The sequence below is a fragment of the Eleginops maclovinus genome, chromosome 5, assembly GCF_036324505.1.
Source record: "Eleginops maclovinus isolate JMC-PN-2008 ecotype Puerto Natales chromosome 5, JC_Emac_rtc_rv5, whole genome shotgun sequence".
Classification (NCBI taxonomy): Eukaryota; Metazoa; Chordata; class Actinopteri; order Perciformes; family Eleginopidae; genus Eleginops; species Eleginops maclovinus.
In genome coordinates this window covers 10,629,457-10,644,309 of record NC_086353.1, presented here as the reverse complement: position 1 = coordinate 10,644,309, position 14,853 = coordinate 10,629,457, and the positions used below count along the sequence as shown (strand labels likewise).

The 14,853-nt window shown below is 39.4% G+C and overlaps 1 protein-coding gene across 1 annotated transcript in view; it reads left to right on the top strand.

Moving 5' to 3' along the window:
* The first annotated feature begins 8,614 nt into the window (after positions 1-8,614).
* The window catches only part of LOC134864818 (alpha-1,6-mannosylglycoprotein 6-beta-N-acetylglucosaminyltransferase B-like), a 90,332-nt gene continuing 84,093 nt past the window's right edge, over positions 8,615-14,853 (top strand). Inside the window, exons 1-2 of the mRNA XM_063884091.1 lie at positions 8,615-9,153; positions 13,898-14,010. Coding sequence (XP_063740161.1) covers positions 9,086-9,153; positions 13,898-14,010 — 181 coding nt within the window. The 5' untranslated portion in view covers positions 8,615-9,085. The remainder of the gene's footprint in view (positions 9,154-13,897; positions 14,011-14,853) is intronic.

Here is a 14,853-nt window from a genome sequence, read left to right as displayed (position 1 = left end):
TTGTTTAACTTTTTCTTTCTTTCTAATGTGCCTGTGGTTTGTTAATTATTTTCAATTGTGTCTTAGTTTTAAATGAAGTTACATTTTGTTGTGTTTTTTGTTTAACTTTGGACGTTTTATTCTATTGGACTTGGAACGTGGCTCTAAGGATTGGCATTATTGTTCAACAAATGAACATTAATTTGGTCCAGCATACCGGTGCTATGAATTAGTTTAAAGCACGCTCTCTTTCTCTACAGTTTCAAATGTAAAGAAGGAGGTGTGTTCACATATATATATATGTAACATAGACTGGATTTATTCTTGCTTCAGGCGATACAGAAATCTTTTTGACACATTTTTGGTTCAAAATAATGAAATCTGGACTCAATCTTGCTGCGTTAAGCATAAACAAAGTCTCACTTTTTTTCACACCTGAACTTATTTGTGGCCCTCTTTACTCATACACTGTCTAGATTTATGAGCCTTGTTTCGGCTGGCTTAGAACGAGAATGAAATTGGACACATTTATACAGTGCTGTATCAACAATGGGGTGAAAAACAAAGCGTATACATTGAAACATTTTCCCCTCCCAGACACACGCAATTTGTTCTGTAGTTTAAGTGAAGAATTGCTGTTGCTGCTTATGAGCTTCTCGAATTGCCAGCTTGCGTGTGAGATGACGCCGACAGCCGAGACCTCCCCTCTGGTTGATTCATTGCTTTAATCACTCCGGCTCTGCAACGTCTTACCAACCATGGCAGGGTGTGACACATCACTGCCTTCTCAGAGCACTCGCACTATTTGTCCTATTTAGGACACTGTCACTCCCCTTGTAGACAATTAGATATTGGGTGTACAGTGTTGTGCAGAGCTAGTAAAATACAGCACAGTCGGTCTAGGTTGAATTACTGTGAAAATTGGTACGTGGGCATCCCCAATTCATCGGAGATGATAGTGGTTTCTTGTGTGCCTCCTACATCATAGACCTCATCCGACCCCTTCTTTAGAAACTGGTAAATTGATATAACTCCTACATATCGATGTGAGTCTAATCTGAAAACAGGCCAGTTTATCTAGTTATCCAGCTTTCAATTGCTCTGCCTTTTGCTTTGCCTCTACCTCACTCTGTTTAATTCAGAGCAGTCATAGTGTTGTATCCACAGCGCTACTACAGTAACCTTTATAAACGTCTATTGATTTATCCCAGCTCTGTATTTTTATTGCCACATAAGGTGGATAGTGGATTTCTCCATTTGCCACCTACAGGCAGAGACCTCAGTGAATCTAAAGACACACTAGTGGATAGTGAAGTCCTATGATATGCCAAATGTGTTTGTCAAATCTAACATTGTGTCTCTAATACTTTTTGGGGAAACCAAATAAAAAGACACCCTAGATACTTCATACTCAGAGTACAAAAGGACAGACTGAATTCAGATCAACTAGGATGTGACCGTTCATTCTCTGTTGTCCAGTTTGCTTTCCTCAATTCATGTATTGTCTGTCTTTCTAGGACTGTCCTTTCCTGCACTGTCTAAAACCAAAATAGTAGGACACCAAATTACACGTGAGATGTGATGGTGGATCATAGTGTGCTTGATGAATTGGCTGAGCTGTTGCCCCAGAGGTGGTGAGAACAGCTGCAAGTATGGCCTCCAGGCGAGAGGCTTCAGGGTTTACTTGCTGTGGGACGTAGAAGTTTCAATCCCAGAGCAAGAAAAAATCCAGGATTCAGCTCAAATGGAGGGCAGCCAAGAGAGAGGTTCAACAAAAAGTTAGAGTTCACTCCTTGTGTTGTGTCTTCAGTACTTTACAAAAATGCATTTTTGCATAATGATGCTTATAAGAAAAAGCATTTGAAACATTAACAGGATGTTTTTATGATTCAATGGACCTTCTGTGATACACTGCAATGGATGCTTTAATTTGTGTAACATTTTGGAATCTGTGCTTCAGCAGTTTTTCCCCCATTCAGCCACAGGAGCATCAGTGAGCTCAGCATCTGATGTTGGGTGATAGAGCCTTGGTGTTCACAGAGGTCTTCCAGTTAGGGCGAAAGCAGTTTCATGAGGTTGAGGTCAAGGTTTTGTGCAGCACATTCTTAGTTCTTCCTCTCTAAAAGTGGGGAAATATTTGGTTATTGGCCTGCCTTTGTGCACAGTGGAGTTAGCCTGTCTCTTGCTGTTGGCTGCCTGCTGTGTTTTGTGAGACTTCAGAAATAATTTCAGTTTGGATCACAACGCAGGGATCAACTCTATTTTATGTCTGGGAAGATGTTTTCAAGAGCTTGTCTTCTCTGGATATTCCATGCCCAGCTGTCACCAAATGGTGCTGTAGGTCTGTCAGTCACAGTGTCAGTATTTGGGCACTCACTGCCCCCACCCCCCCTGCAGGCCATTCCCATAGGGGGTTCATCAGTGATGCCACACTCAGATGACTGCTGCATTCAGGCTGAGAACTGCTGGCTGTCAAAGAAGTGTGTGTGTGTGTGTGTGTGTGTGTGTGTGTGTGTGTGTGTGTGTGTGTGTGTGTGTGTGTGTGTGTGTGTGTGTGTGTGTGTGTGTGTGTGTGTGTGTGTGTGTGTGTGTGTGTGTGTGTGTGTGTGTGTGTGTGTGTGTGTGTGTGTGTGTGTGTGTGTGTGTGTGTGTGTGTGTGTGTGTGTGTCAAACCCCAGAGGAGAATGAAGTCAATCCCGAATGTATTGAAAATGCAAATTGTCTTTCTTGTGTCGACCTGCGCTGTCAATCAGCATCACAATACTCGATCGCCTTTCAACCTCATAAAACGTCCAGCAATCAACACCGATGTGACTGGGACAAATCATTCCACAGAGCCATTTCCCTCATTCATTACAGATAAATCAATCTCCCTTATTGTTATGTTCACTCAATGTGTCTATTTTCCATTTCTCCATCGATTTCTGTCATCCCTCCATTTCATCTGATCTGTTTTGACTCTATCACTGCTTCTGACACTTTCCCTTGTTTGCATGCCATGGGAGGTTTCATATAAAACATTAAAAAAGTTGGTGGAATGAATAACACTAAAAGTAGCTGAAGGTGAAAGGGATGATTAACAATTAGTAATTACTCTAGGCTCTGTTTTCAATTACAGTCCAGATGAAATAAATAGTTTTCTGTGGTTTCCTATAGCCTTTCTTTGTTTGGGAGTTAAAAAGAGCAAGTTTAAGACAAAAACTGAGTGGGTCTTAATTAACAAGGTGAGGCTTATTACATTGCTTGGTCTAATTTCCTCTGTTTGCTGATTACATTATGTGCAGCAGAAAGTGGTTGAGATCAGAAATGGAACCTGTAGTAGTGTGAGATTTTATTAGATTTTTCCCACCGAAATGTGACATTTCTGGGTATTGAAGAGCAGATGTTTAAGTGTTGAATGTGGCTCATCATGCAGAAAATAACAACAGCATACATTGTGTCTGCTCCACTCATTAGGCACCACATGAAAACTTAACCTGCCAATAACAACAACAAAAATTATCCAATGTGAATTTAGTAACGTGTGGAACAAGCTGCATGTAAAACTCTGACGTGTTATCACATATTATATAAGAAACCTGCTGTTGCCTTACTTTGTCTGGGTTTATTCACTAAGCCTCATGCTTTGACTTTTGTCAGTTGAAGAAAACACCACTTTTCACATTGTTCATTTAGCTTTGGCTATTAGTGAAATAGGCTTTGAAATGTGAACGCATATTTCTTTAGTGTGATTCAGCAGATAATCTCATTAAAAGAAATGGGGATGAGCCAGTGTTTTACCTTAATTGTTTGTTAAAATACTACAATCACTGCTGTTGTAACGTTTCATCGGGTGTTATCTGATTTTTGTAATAGCTTAAGAGCTGCGACAAAGTTTTTTCTCCAGTTTCTCTTCGCTACCAGAGAAAATTTAATTAGATTTCCTACCACGGTTGCATGAAACCGATATGCACTTGGTCTACGTGATCAGAGTTTGTATCCTGATCTTTGTCCGTTGTCCTCATCTCGACTCTTCTTGTGACAGCAATGTACCTTTCTAATGACCAGCATAAATCACTCTATTAGAATTACATTTGTTGAGCTAACTCTTCCAACACGTTGTTCCAAGAAGATGCATTTAGAAATGAGGAAGTGGTTTGAACCTTTGCTGAGTCCAGAAGCAGAAAATCAATTTATGCTGCTGTCCCGTTAAACAGTATCTCCATCGGCTCGCAAAACAGGATCATTGGCCTTTTCCAAACACAAAAGAAAGTCTGCAGCAGCATCTTTCAGGCATAGTCAGTATTAAGTGCAATTTAATTGGGTAATTACACAGGTGATTTATAACCACACATTATCGATATTTTTGGGTATAGATAAAAATAACATGTACTTGCAGTTCTGTCAGAATATATTCTAATCATTGTTTTCATATCAATAACACACATCTATTGTAATTATGATATTTAGATTTTCAAAACTGAAACACCTTCGACCTGCTTAAAAAATTAGCTTCGAAATGAGATGAAAATATCCATATATTTCAGCAGGAAGAATTTGCTTTTATGTATTTCTGCAAATGAGGTTTGTGGGATGATTGAGATTAATTGAGGGCAAGTTTGTCAAACATAAGACTGTTGAGCCTTGATTAGATTTATAATCGCTCATCAAATTGTTATGATTTATTTTCTCTACACATTAAGATCTCTCATTATCCCATTTTCAGATTTGTGCCGCTCCCTCTATCCAGATTTGTTGAGATAATTTAACATGTGAACACCAACATGCTTGGGATAATCCTTTGGGCTGTGCACTGACATTTGCAAGCTAAATGGATTCCACACTATGAGATTATGAGTAGCAATCATACAGTGCACGCCTGTTTTCACTGTGTCTGGTCTTAAAAGCAGTCTATAGAAGAAGATCAGGCTACCAGCTGTCCGTGTTATCAGCCTGCAGCATAATCAGTGGAAGTGCATGTTGTCAAACAAAGGAAAAGCATACATGAACCAATGGCTTTGAAAAATCATACTACTGAAGAAGACCAGTGATAAAAATATATCAGTGCTGCACACATAGTTCTTTGGACATTTAAGCTTGAGAGCTGGTCTTTTCTTACAGCCGTAATATATCAGGGCATCATGGGCTGCTCATTTTTTTTAAAGATCCATTTATAAATGAACAGAATCACTTAGAAAAAGTCTAGCGTCCTTTAAATCCAGTCTCTCCAAAAAAGATTTATTTTAGGTATTAAGGTAATGCCTTCTCAATTTAATTAAAAGCATTTCCATTAAATGTTTAGTTCTTCTTTTTTTTCTTTAGAAAAAGATGCATTTTATATTCTCCCTTTTAGCTTGCTTCCAGTGAAATACACCCAGTGACTAACTCCCACCATGCGAGCCACTGGTTTGCACTGTTGTTTTCAAAGTCATTACTCCCCACTTGCTAAGAGAGTTTGCTGCAGCAGAAATCTGATAACAACTTTGTGGGGTGGATGAAATAAGTTCTTGTGAACTAGTCAAAACAAATGTCCCTGTTTCCTCGCCTCACTTTGTCCCGGTCTGCTGATAGATTGATGGTTCTCGCCTTTTAGTTTAGTCCTCCATCCTCCCAGAAAATGTGTAAAGCATACCATATGTAAGAAGGGTTGTGTCTTCATCGTTAAATTCCTTTCTCTGTCTCTTTGTGAGTGTTTGTCTTAGTGTATCATTCACAATTCCCTTTGTTTAGTATTCCCTATGGTTGTTTCTTTTGTGATGTTGTGCAACGTTCGAAATGTGTGTCTTTTGGAATTAAGTTATACATTTTCATATGGGTTTTATGTTTTTCAATAATGGTTAGAAAATCATTTTTGAGTATTTGATTCACTCAGGATATTAGATGTTGGATTTTTTTTTCCATACAATCACACTGACATAACACTGACTCTGCGTTAATGTTACTGTTTAATAGGTTCCTACCATCTTGTATGGTCAGCGAGGTCCTTCTATTTTTTTCAGATTCCTTCTGAAAGAGCGTATTGATGGATCCTTAGCTGCTAAGATATTTTTCCCACAATTCCCAAAATGCCATATTGATTACCTGATGGATTGCAAATCCCTAAAGTATTGACTAGATAAATTACAATCAACTGGCAGGGTGTATAGGCCTGATGGAATCAGTGGGAACCATGCCATTTTAAGGGTTTATCTTAAACCAAATGATATATTCATATGTATATTCATTACATTAAAATATATAGTTATTTGGCTTTATTGGACATGGCAAAACTAGCCTTATACTCTCTGCTATATTATACTAAATGTACAATATGCAAAGTATGTTAGCACATAAAAATATAATGAGATGTAGTTATGCATTCATCCCCTAGCCTGATTCTGGCTTTATAAACATCAGTACATATGACGGTATTTATCATTTGCTGAAGCCACTAATGAGGTGGGTAAAAAAGTTATGTACAAATCAGCAACAAAAAAGCGAAGCACAAAAACACCAGATGCACATCACAAAAGACGTGACAAACAAACCATAATGATCAGGTCTGCCTCTTGTTTTTATAACAGGTCGCCTGCTTCTTCTGTGCCTGTTGTGGCTTTACAGATGCTGGTTAGCACAGCCTCGGGCTAGATGCTGTTTCAAGGTAGACAGCTCATTAGGAATAGTGACAAGTGCTGCAGAGGGAACTTAACCAACCGAGGGTGAGGAGGACTGGACCAGCAGAGGCGAAAAGCTGACATTATAGCTGTGACAGAGCCTGCAGCACTTTCTGCACTCTCGAATTTGACTTATTACCTCTTTTACAAATACAAAAATACCATTCACTGCTGCAGTCAGCAGCTTTAGTCTTTCTTTTAAAATCCGTATATCATTCAGACAGGGCACCATTTTATGAATGATTCATTAAAATTGAGCTAGGGTGGATATCTTTATTTGCTTTGTAGGAGTCTGAAGAAGGGGAAGCCATGCACCTTTGAGTATTCTCTGACAAAATGCTTTTTAAACTTCAGCAATTTCTACCACTTTGTGTGCACATGGACAAGTGTGCCTGTATGTGTGAGTGTTACTGCTTTTATCCCACTTAAATGCATGAGCGCGCACACACACACACACACACATACACACACACACACACACACACACACACATACACACACACACACACACACATACACACCAGACACACACCAGACACAAACACAACTGCACACACCAAACAAAACAAACAAAAGGTGTAAAAATCCCATGTTTGCCCTGTGGATACCCGCTGATAGTGCACAACTATTCCCACAACCCGCAGAGAGGGACAGCCTGCATGGGCGACGGGCTGTCAGTCAAATCCACATGTACCATGGCAAGTGAAGCATGAAGAGAGTTTGAGATTTCACTGTCATCTTCAGTCTTGTCCCCTGCAGAGATCCTCCTCCTGCCTCCATTTCTGCTCCAACGCTCCGCTGGCCACAAAGTATGTATAATGTATGCCATGACTAAAACTGACTGCAAATAATTTAACTGGACAAATATGATGATTTTAAGTTGTGGCTTGGGGCTGTATACATGTGTTTGGGCTAATGCGTTGTGGTGCCATAAGTGTTGTACTGTGTGGGTGTAATTTTAAGTAATCCCTATTTTTTTCTTTATGTACAAAGTATTACTACAAATGTTTCTGGGACACCTGCTGCAGTAACACAGCCTGCCGCTGGGTGCCGCTGTTGCATCCTGATCACATTCTCTGTCCGTGGTGCTGAAATGATGATCTGCGACGCTCAACACAAAGCATCCCGTATTGTTTTCCTGTTGGTAACCTCCAAATTCACGCATTAACCTATTGATCCTACTGTGCCATAACGTTTTCCCAAAGCAGTGCACAGCCCTATTTAGTAAGTGTACTTTCATAGGCGGCATTGATGAAACAAATGCCTTTCTCGTACTAATACAGGACCACAGAAACATGATGTTTCTTGAGTTCATTTCGTGACAAGTTTAAGTCGTAGATACAGAGGCAAATGCAAAAGCTTCAGATAGTTCTGTCCGTCTCTGTAGCCGCTGGATCAGCATCAAGTCAGAAAGAGGAAGCCACAATAAGACAGGAAATCGTGTGGTTTTGCCTCCCAAATAAAATATCTAAATATATTCGCACTAACAAATGGTTTAAGCCTCCGGGGAAATTGTGCCATTAAAATCAATGACATTGCTTATTTCTCAAATCTGTGGGCTGTTTACCCATGTTTTGTTGAACAATTTGCTTATTATTTTCCGAATATCATAAACACAATAGGAATACAGTACAACGAATAAAAATATCATGCCCACAGGATCAAAAGGTCAGGGATTAAATCAAACAATTTACACTCTTTTAACTTTCGATTGTAATGTATTTAATTGTTTAGCAATTTTTTCTAGTTGTTATGGTGAACACTGTAAGGTAGGAAGAAAGTATATGATCCGTATTTGTTTAGTTATTTGGGTCAAGAAATGCGATATGGCGTGTGGTTTCATAAATAAATAGTATTGGTTGCTGTTTGTGTGTACTTTCGTGTAGCTATTATTAGAAATGATCAAATAATCGAATAGGCTATTATTTTGAAAAGACCTCCCGGATGTGTGTGATTCCACTGAATCCTTTTGAGAATTGAATGAGTGCGAGGCAACACGGCTGACTTGCCACACTCGCTCTGGCTTCACCGTGAAGTTAAAACGTCCATGAAGCTATCTCTCCTCTCCGTGAAATCAGATACAACGTAGATTTCAAAGGAAACACACTTTACCCCCATGTTTGACAGCAACAACAATAGTTCTGTTTTTTTTGTAAAGAACTCCCATCGGATATTACTCCATCGGTCGACACAACCTGCAGCGACTTTACCTCAAATGTATCGTGTTTGCCTGACGACGGAATTACGCTTTGAATGACATTTTCACACTCGGGAAAGGAGACTCACTGACTGAAACTTTCCGTCATTTCCACTGGAGGGAGAAAGAAGAATTTATTGGTGTTGTGTCTGTTCAAAGAATAATCTCGTAACCTGCCGCTGTGCACCGCTGGATGGGACGCAGATAAAATGTTTGGTCACGTCAAGTCCCAGGTTGGGAGGTTAACAGCAATGTCAAGGGTCGCTTGTTTTGGGAAATGATTACTGGCAGCACCGACGGTAAAATAATGGTCAGAAGATGTCTAGTGACGTTCAAACCGTTCAGGTAAGAGACAAAGAGCCGATGACGTTTTTCAGTACCCAGTTTCCTAATTAGCCTCTAGCATTGTCGTTGATTAAAATGTGGGTTTTCAATGCTCACATGCACTGCCATTGCATGTGTAGCTACATTATGTTGAGACAAGGTGTGTGCATGTGACACCACTCACCTGAACGCACTCATATGCGCACACGTGTTTCTCCACTAAATGATCAGATTAAGATTCATATGAATAAAGGGACAACACGCAGCTATAAATCATGAAAAGCTATTGTAAAAAAGCATGTGCTACCAGTGAGCCGAGCTCTTTTTTTTCTGCATGTATAAATCCATTATCCCTGTGTGGATGGGTTATATGGATAAATCTGTTACACATGTAAACACTTATACAGTTGATTATTTACAGTCCATGAAGCCACGCCGTGCCAACCTGCAGTTAATAAATTCCCTGATAAATTAACAGTATTGGCAGTATCTAAATTAATCCCTCTCTTTCCTTCAACTACTATCTGGAGATTAAAAGCAGCAGCAACTTTCAATACAAAAGTGGATACCATCATGTAGTATCTTTTACCCACTTTCCACATGCCAATACTGTTGGATTTTCTAAACAATGTGTACTAAACTGAAGCACTGATGTAGCATCTGATGGATAAACTCATTCTGCACTGAATTACCTCAGCTGCTGTCTACACTGTAGATCAAGCCTTTATTCACACAAATGTAATGAAGCAGCTTTGTGATAAAGCAACAGTAGCACTGACAAAAGAAAGTTATCTCATGTTATGTGTGTGTGTATCATCTTTACATATCTTAGAGATATTCAGCCCAGAAATTGGTTTGTAGTCTGAATATGAATAGTAGATTATTTTTCGACATTTTATTGGATATATTTGACAGGGAAATAACGCAAAGCAGTGGGAGAGATAAAGTTGCTTAGCAGACTTGAGCTATGGGTATTGTAAGTTATATGCATCTTATATCACTGGAGCACCAGTAGACAGCTTTTAGAAGCCATAAAGATACGCAAGTATGTTCTGGCTGGTTACAAGGCAAGAGGAGTATTTTAGGTTGAGTTTTGGCTAGTTCACTTGCCAGGAAAAGTTTCTTGGAAAACTAACATCAACACCACGCCTGGCACAACTCCTCTCGCTTCAAAATCATCTACATTTACCTGGAGGCGAAACCTGATAAGTCTATATGTGTGAGGAAGCCAATTAGCTGATAGCAGATCTCTCCTTCTGATCCAATTATAGGGAGCAGAGCATTTACTTTAAGCCTGTTAATTAAAGAGTCGTCAGGCAGGACCCAGGCCTAATCCTCTCATATCACCCACCTAACGCCAGTTTGCAAAACGGCTAAATAATAAGAAAGGAAAGAAACGCTTGGACAACATCAGGGCAGCTTTTGCTCACCCACATGAGCGTATATATTTTTTTCTCCCCTTTCTCTTTCCATCAATCTTTTTTTTGCTTACTGGCATTGCTGCTGAGACACACAGGATTATTAATCCCTAGATAACTGAGAGAATAGATAAACTGTCTTACAAAATGTTATGTTACGCGCTGTAAAATCATCCAATTTCTCTTCACGTCTTCTGTGTAACCCGCTTTATATATTCAAACTTGACATTGGGAGTTTAGCTGACTGTAATAAGACAGGGCACTCAATGAAAACAAATAATGAAAGCAGGCTAAATGTATAAACTCTTATCTTTAAACCATGTCTGAGATGCTGATTCTTAGCTTTCACCTACTTGGTTTACAGACCATATGGTAGTGTAGTAAGTATATAATCCATGCAGGTATAAAGTATCATGAGATCATGGCATCATATTCATGACAAATAATCCCTTCATTTTAATGATTGTTTGGGATTGGATTCCCACCGGTAATGTATTACGGCTCTGTGGTCCTCAGACATTGATTGAGCTTTTCTAATTCATTTTGCAATATGCCCACCACAGATGGAGGTAATGTTTTATTATTTCATAATATTACGGTTGTGGGAAAGAGAGAAGTGAATAGGACGCTATAGTGAGTGAGCATGCCAGCTCCTTAGATGCTGGGACTATAATATTAATAGAGTTGGAATATAATTTCATATTTCTAGTGTAAATCAATGAAAAATGCTGACACTCACTTTGAAACTTGTTATCCCACATTAATCAGTTTTTGTACCAGCAGAAGAAGTCGATAATTAGAATTTAGGAGTTTAAATTTCCCAATGTAGCCTATTCAAAAAGACATTACCGTTTGTCTTGTTACAAGTGTAATCAATTCTGTGATCTAATATAATGAAACTCCATCTCGAAATGTAATCTTTATATGTAAAATGAAGATAGATGACCGGTTTAACTGCAATTAATGTGCAGCTGTAATCATGTTTGATGCAACGCATTAGATGAGAGTCTTGCTGATAATATTTGTCATTTGCTGTCAATACGTTCTTGTGCTGTACAAAGGTTTGCTCACAAAGAGCCAGAACCCGCTTTCTGTCATTGAAGCCACTGTATTAGAAGTCCATACAAGACACATTAGCTCTGTCTCGGGAAAATAAAGTCAACCAGGGAGCTTGCCAAACCACCACGCTCTATTCTTAAGATTGTGTTTATCCCTTTAGGTCAATCAGGCCAATCCAACAAATGTATTTTTAAATGGCCATTCTTCCTTGCTGTTAAGAACTCGTTCCTTATGGCCTCATCAATATTAAGAGGTTTTGTTTAGAACTTTGCGTGACTGGAGCTTCGAGCTACTTACCATTTCGTGACGTGCCGTCAGATTTCACTCTGGGTCGTGCACTTGAGCAAACAGCTTTTGCTTGGCTTTGAAGAGTAAGCAACAGCTATGAATTCTTTATTCTTTTGTTATGTTAGCATTACATTTTCCGACCTCTGGTGCAGAAGTTAAGATGTGAAGGTTCATGTGCAAGGTTAGCATTAAATTATAAAAGTGATTGTGAGTCATTCATCCCCAAAGTAACATTTCTTCCTGGTTATTTATCATGTTTCTACCATCGTTTGAGATACATTAGCCATATGCTTGATACTACAGTATGTAGCTGCTTGATTGTTATATCATCTCTATATGTTTCCTGAAAGATTACAATGTATTCACTCAAACTAATATACTTAATGAGGACTTTTAGGAAAACCACTTCAACTGCTGAAATATATAGCATGGATACTGGAGTGTTAGCCACTCTTTGTCACATAAATATGCCTCTGTGCTGCACCACTTAATATTGCAAGAAGGTTCTCTTGTGGGGGTTATCAGCAGAGCGGCAAGCATTTCAAAGTGGGACTTGTTAGTCCTGAAGGATGACTGCTATTTGTCCAGTGGATAGGAATCAAAGACAGCTTTGCCTCTGGTTCCCCAAAGAGTCTTGGCATCATAAGATAACCTTTGATTCATATACAGTGAACCGAGTAGCTTAACTAGGGCAGGATTTACACGGATACAAAATACCTGATTTTCCACACTTTTAAGTCAAAAGATGTCCTTCTCTCACCGCTGTTTAACAATGGAGAAGTCACACTTAGGCTAAGTCTTATTTATGGTCGCTTTCGAAGCACAGCAGCATCTTAAACATAGGATCTGTGCCTCAAAGTGTGCTAAAGAAGAAGTTTAAGTTTCAAAGCAAGATCTGCACTACAGATTGGAGCCAACATCCTGATGGCTGACCCACATGTAGCCTACAGTATATTGCAAGAGTTATTGGGATCTGAAAGTGTTTGTGCTGCTGCCCATACTTGCTGTGAGGATACCCACTTTGCTAACTCAGGCTGCTAAAGCTTCATATTAGCTTTAGTGAAACAGAGGACTGTGGCTAGCCCCCCATCCTTTACATTGAATCATTAAAACATGTACATGGAAAGGAAAAACTATTGCAGCAACCAATTTCTCTTTTACTGCAAACGTTGTGTCTGTATTTCTTTTACCAGGAAAACATTTACTGTCATGTAACAATATGACAATATCCAAAATGTAACGTATCTGTAGCCTCATGGTGCATAGGAATAGCCCATTGTTGTTGCTTACTTTGTGTATTCCTGAGCGACGAGTGATTGGGACCAGATGTTGTGCTCAGACTCTTTAGTTAGCATTTATGCTGTCTTCATTCTCACTTTTAATAGCCAAATGTTTTTGGCTGTCTTTGGTCGTCTCCTTGCCTCCTCTTCCCTTACCCTCTGTGCACCTCTGATATTACACACCCATTTCCTCTGCACTTAGGGACAAACTGCTCTACCTTATTTTGGCGGTTGTCTTGTATGTAGATGTATGCCAACTGATAACATTATATCACTAAAATGTTAAAATGCCCTTTGGCTTCGAATGTATACTCTTTAAACGTGTGATCACTGCTCTATTTATGCATTGCCTTCTGGAAGTGCTTTCTTGACTTGTCTCTTCTGCTCTCTCTCACATTTTCTTCCAAACCCTTTGCTTTGCTATTTTTCCCTCCCTCTTTTTGTCTGGCTGCCGATCATTCTCAACTGAAAACCTGTCCTCTATAATTGTCGACTTCTTCATCTGCCTACATTCTTTCTTTTGTTTTTCATGCCTCTCACTTTTTTATTAACTTGTGTTTTATCTCCAAATATCTCACTATACACCCCTTTCTCTATCTTTATCTTCATGTTTCCCAACTACTCACCCAAAGCATCTATTTACCTTCCCTTCCCTATAAATATGTCTACCTAGCTCAACTCCCTTTTGACGTATTCCCTCTCTCCTCCCCTGTGTTGTAGGATATTCGTGGTGGGAATAGGCTTCTTCAGCCTGTGCTTTCTAATGACCTCTCTGGGGGGGCAGTTCTCCGCCAAGAGACTGGGGGACTCCCCCTTCACCATCCGCACAGAAGGTACTGACATGTGCTGTGTGTGTGAGAGTGTGTGTATGTGTGTAAACAGTTCCTTTGCTGAGTTGAAATGCTGTAATGTCACTGCATATTGCTGTGCTGTAACTCTCCATGGTCATGCTGGCACTTCACTGCCTTTTGCCGCTTTTACACTACCTGTCACTGGAAACATAACATTGCTTGGAATAGTAGGATGGGGCATGGAAATCATGAAGTAATTACAAATTACATTGCAGGACCAGTTCTATCAATGAATTTCATTCATATAAACTTAAAGCAAAATACTGTGTTTTCTACAGTACAGATGTGTGTAAAGGCAATTGATATGGTGGTAGCCAGTAGCTTTGAAGTTATTGAGTGACAGCATAGTGGTTGGCTTACTGTATATTATATCTGTGGGTTTCTACCTCACTTCTTTCAAGGATTCTGCACTGATGGCCACTCCATTGTATGCTGCGCCTGGGTGCATAAAACCTTTATATAAAAATATAGGTGAATATACTATATGATAGATGAAATACTGTTTACTCCGCTGCCAGTCCTTGACAGAAAAACACACTTTGCATACTTTACATCAGAATTAATCCACTTAATGGTGATAGACTGACAGCTAAAATCACTTCTTTTTCTTGCACTCATCTCTGATGACTTTCAAAGAACGATAAATAAATCCAGCCTAAAATACATTTTACAGCTCCCCTCAACCCTCTCAGGATTGTCTATAGAACTCTCCATCATATTGAAGTGCAATAAAGCAAGCATATAGCTTTTGGTGTAGCCACAAGTGGAAAATTACAGTGCGATGACTCATTAAATTTCACTACATCTTCCTGAGACTGTCTCCAG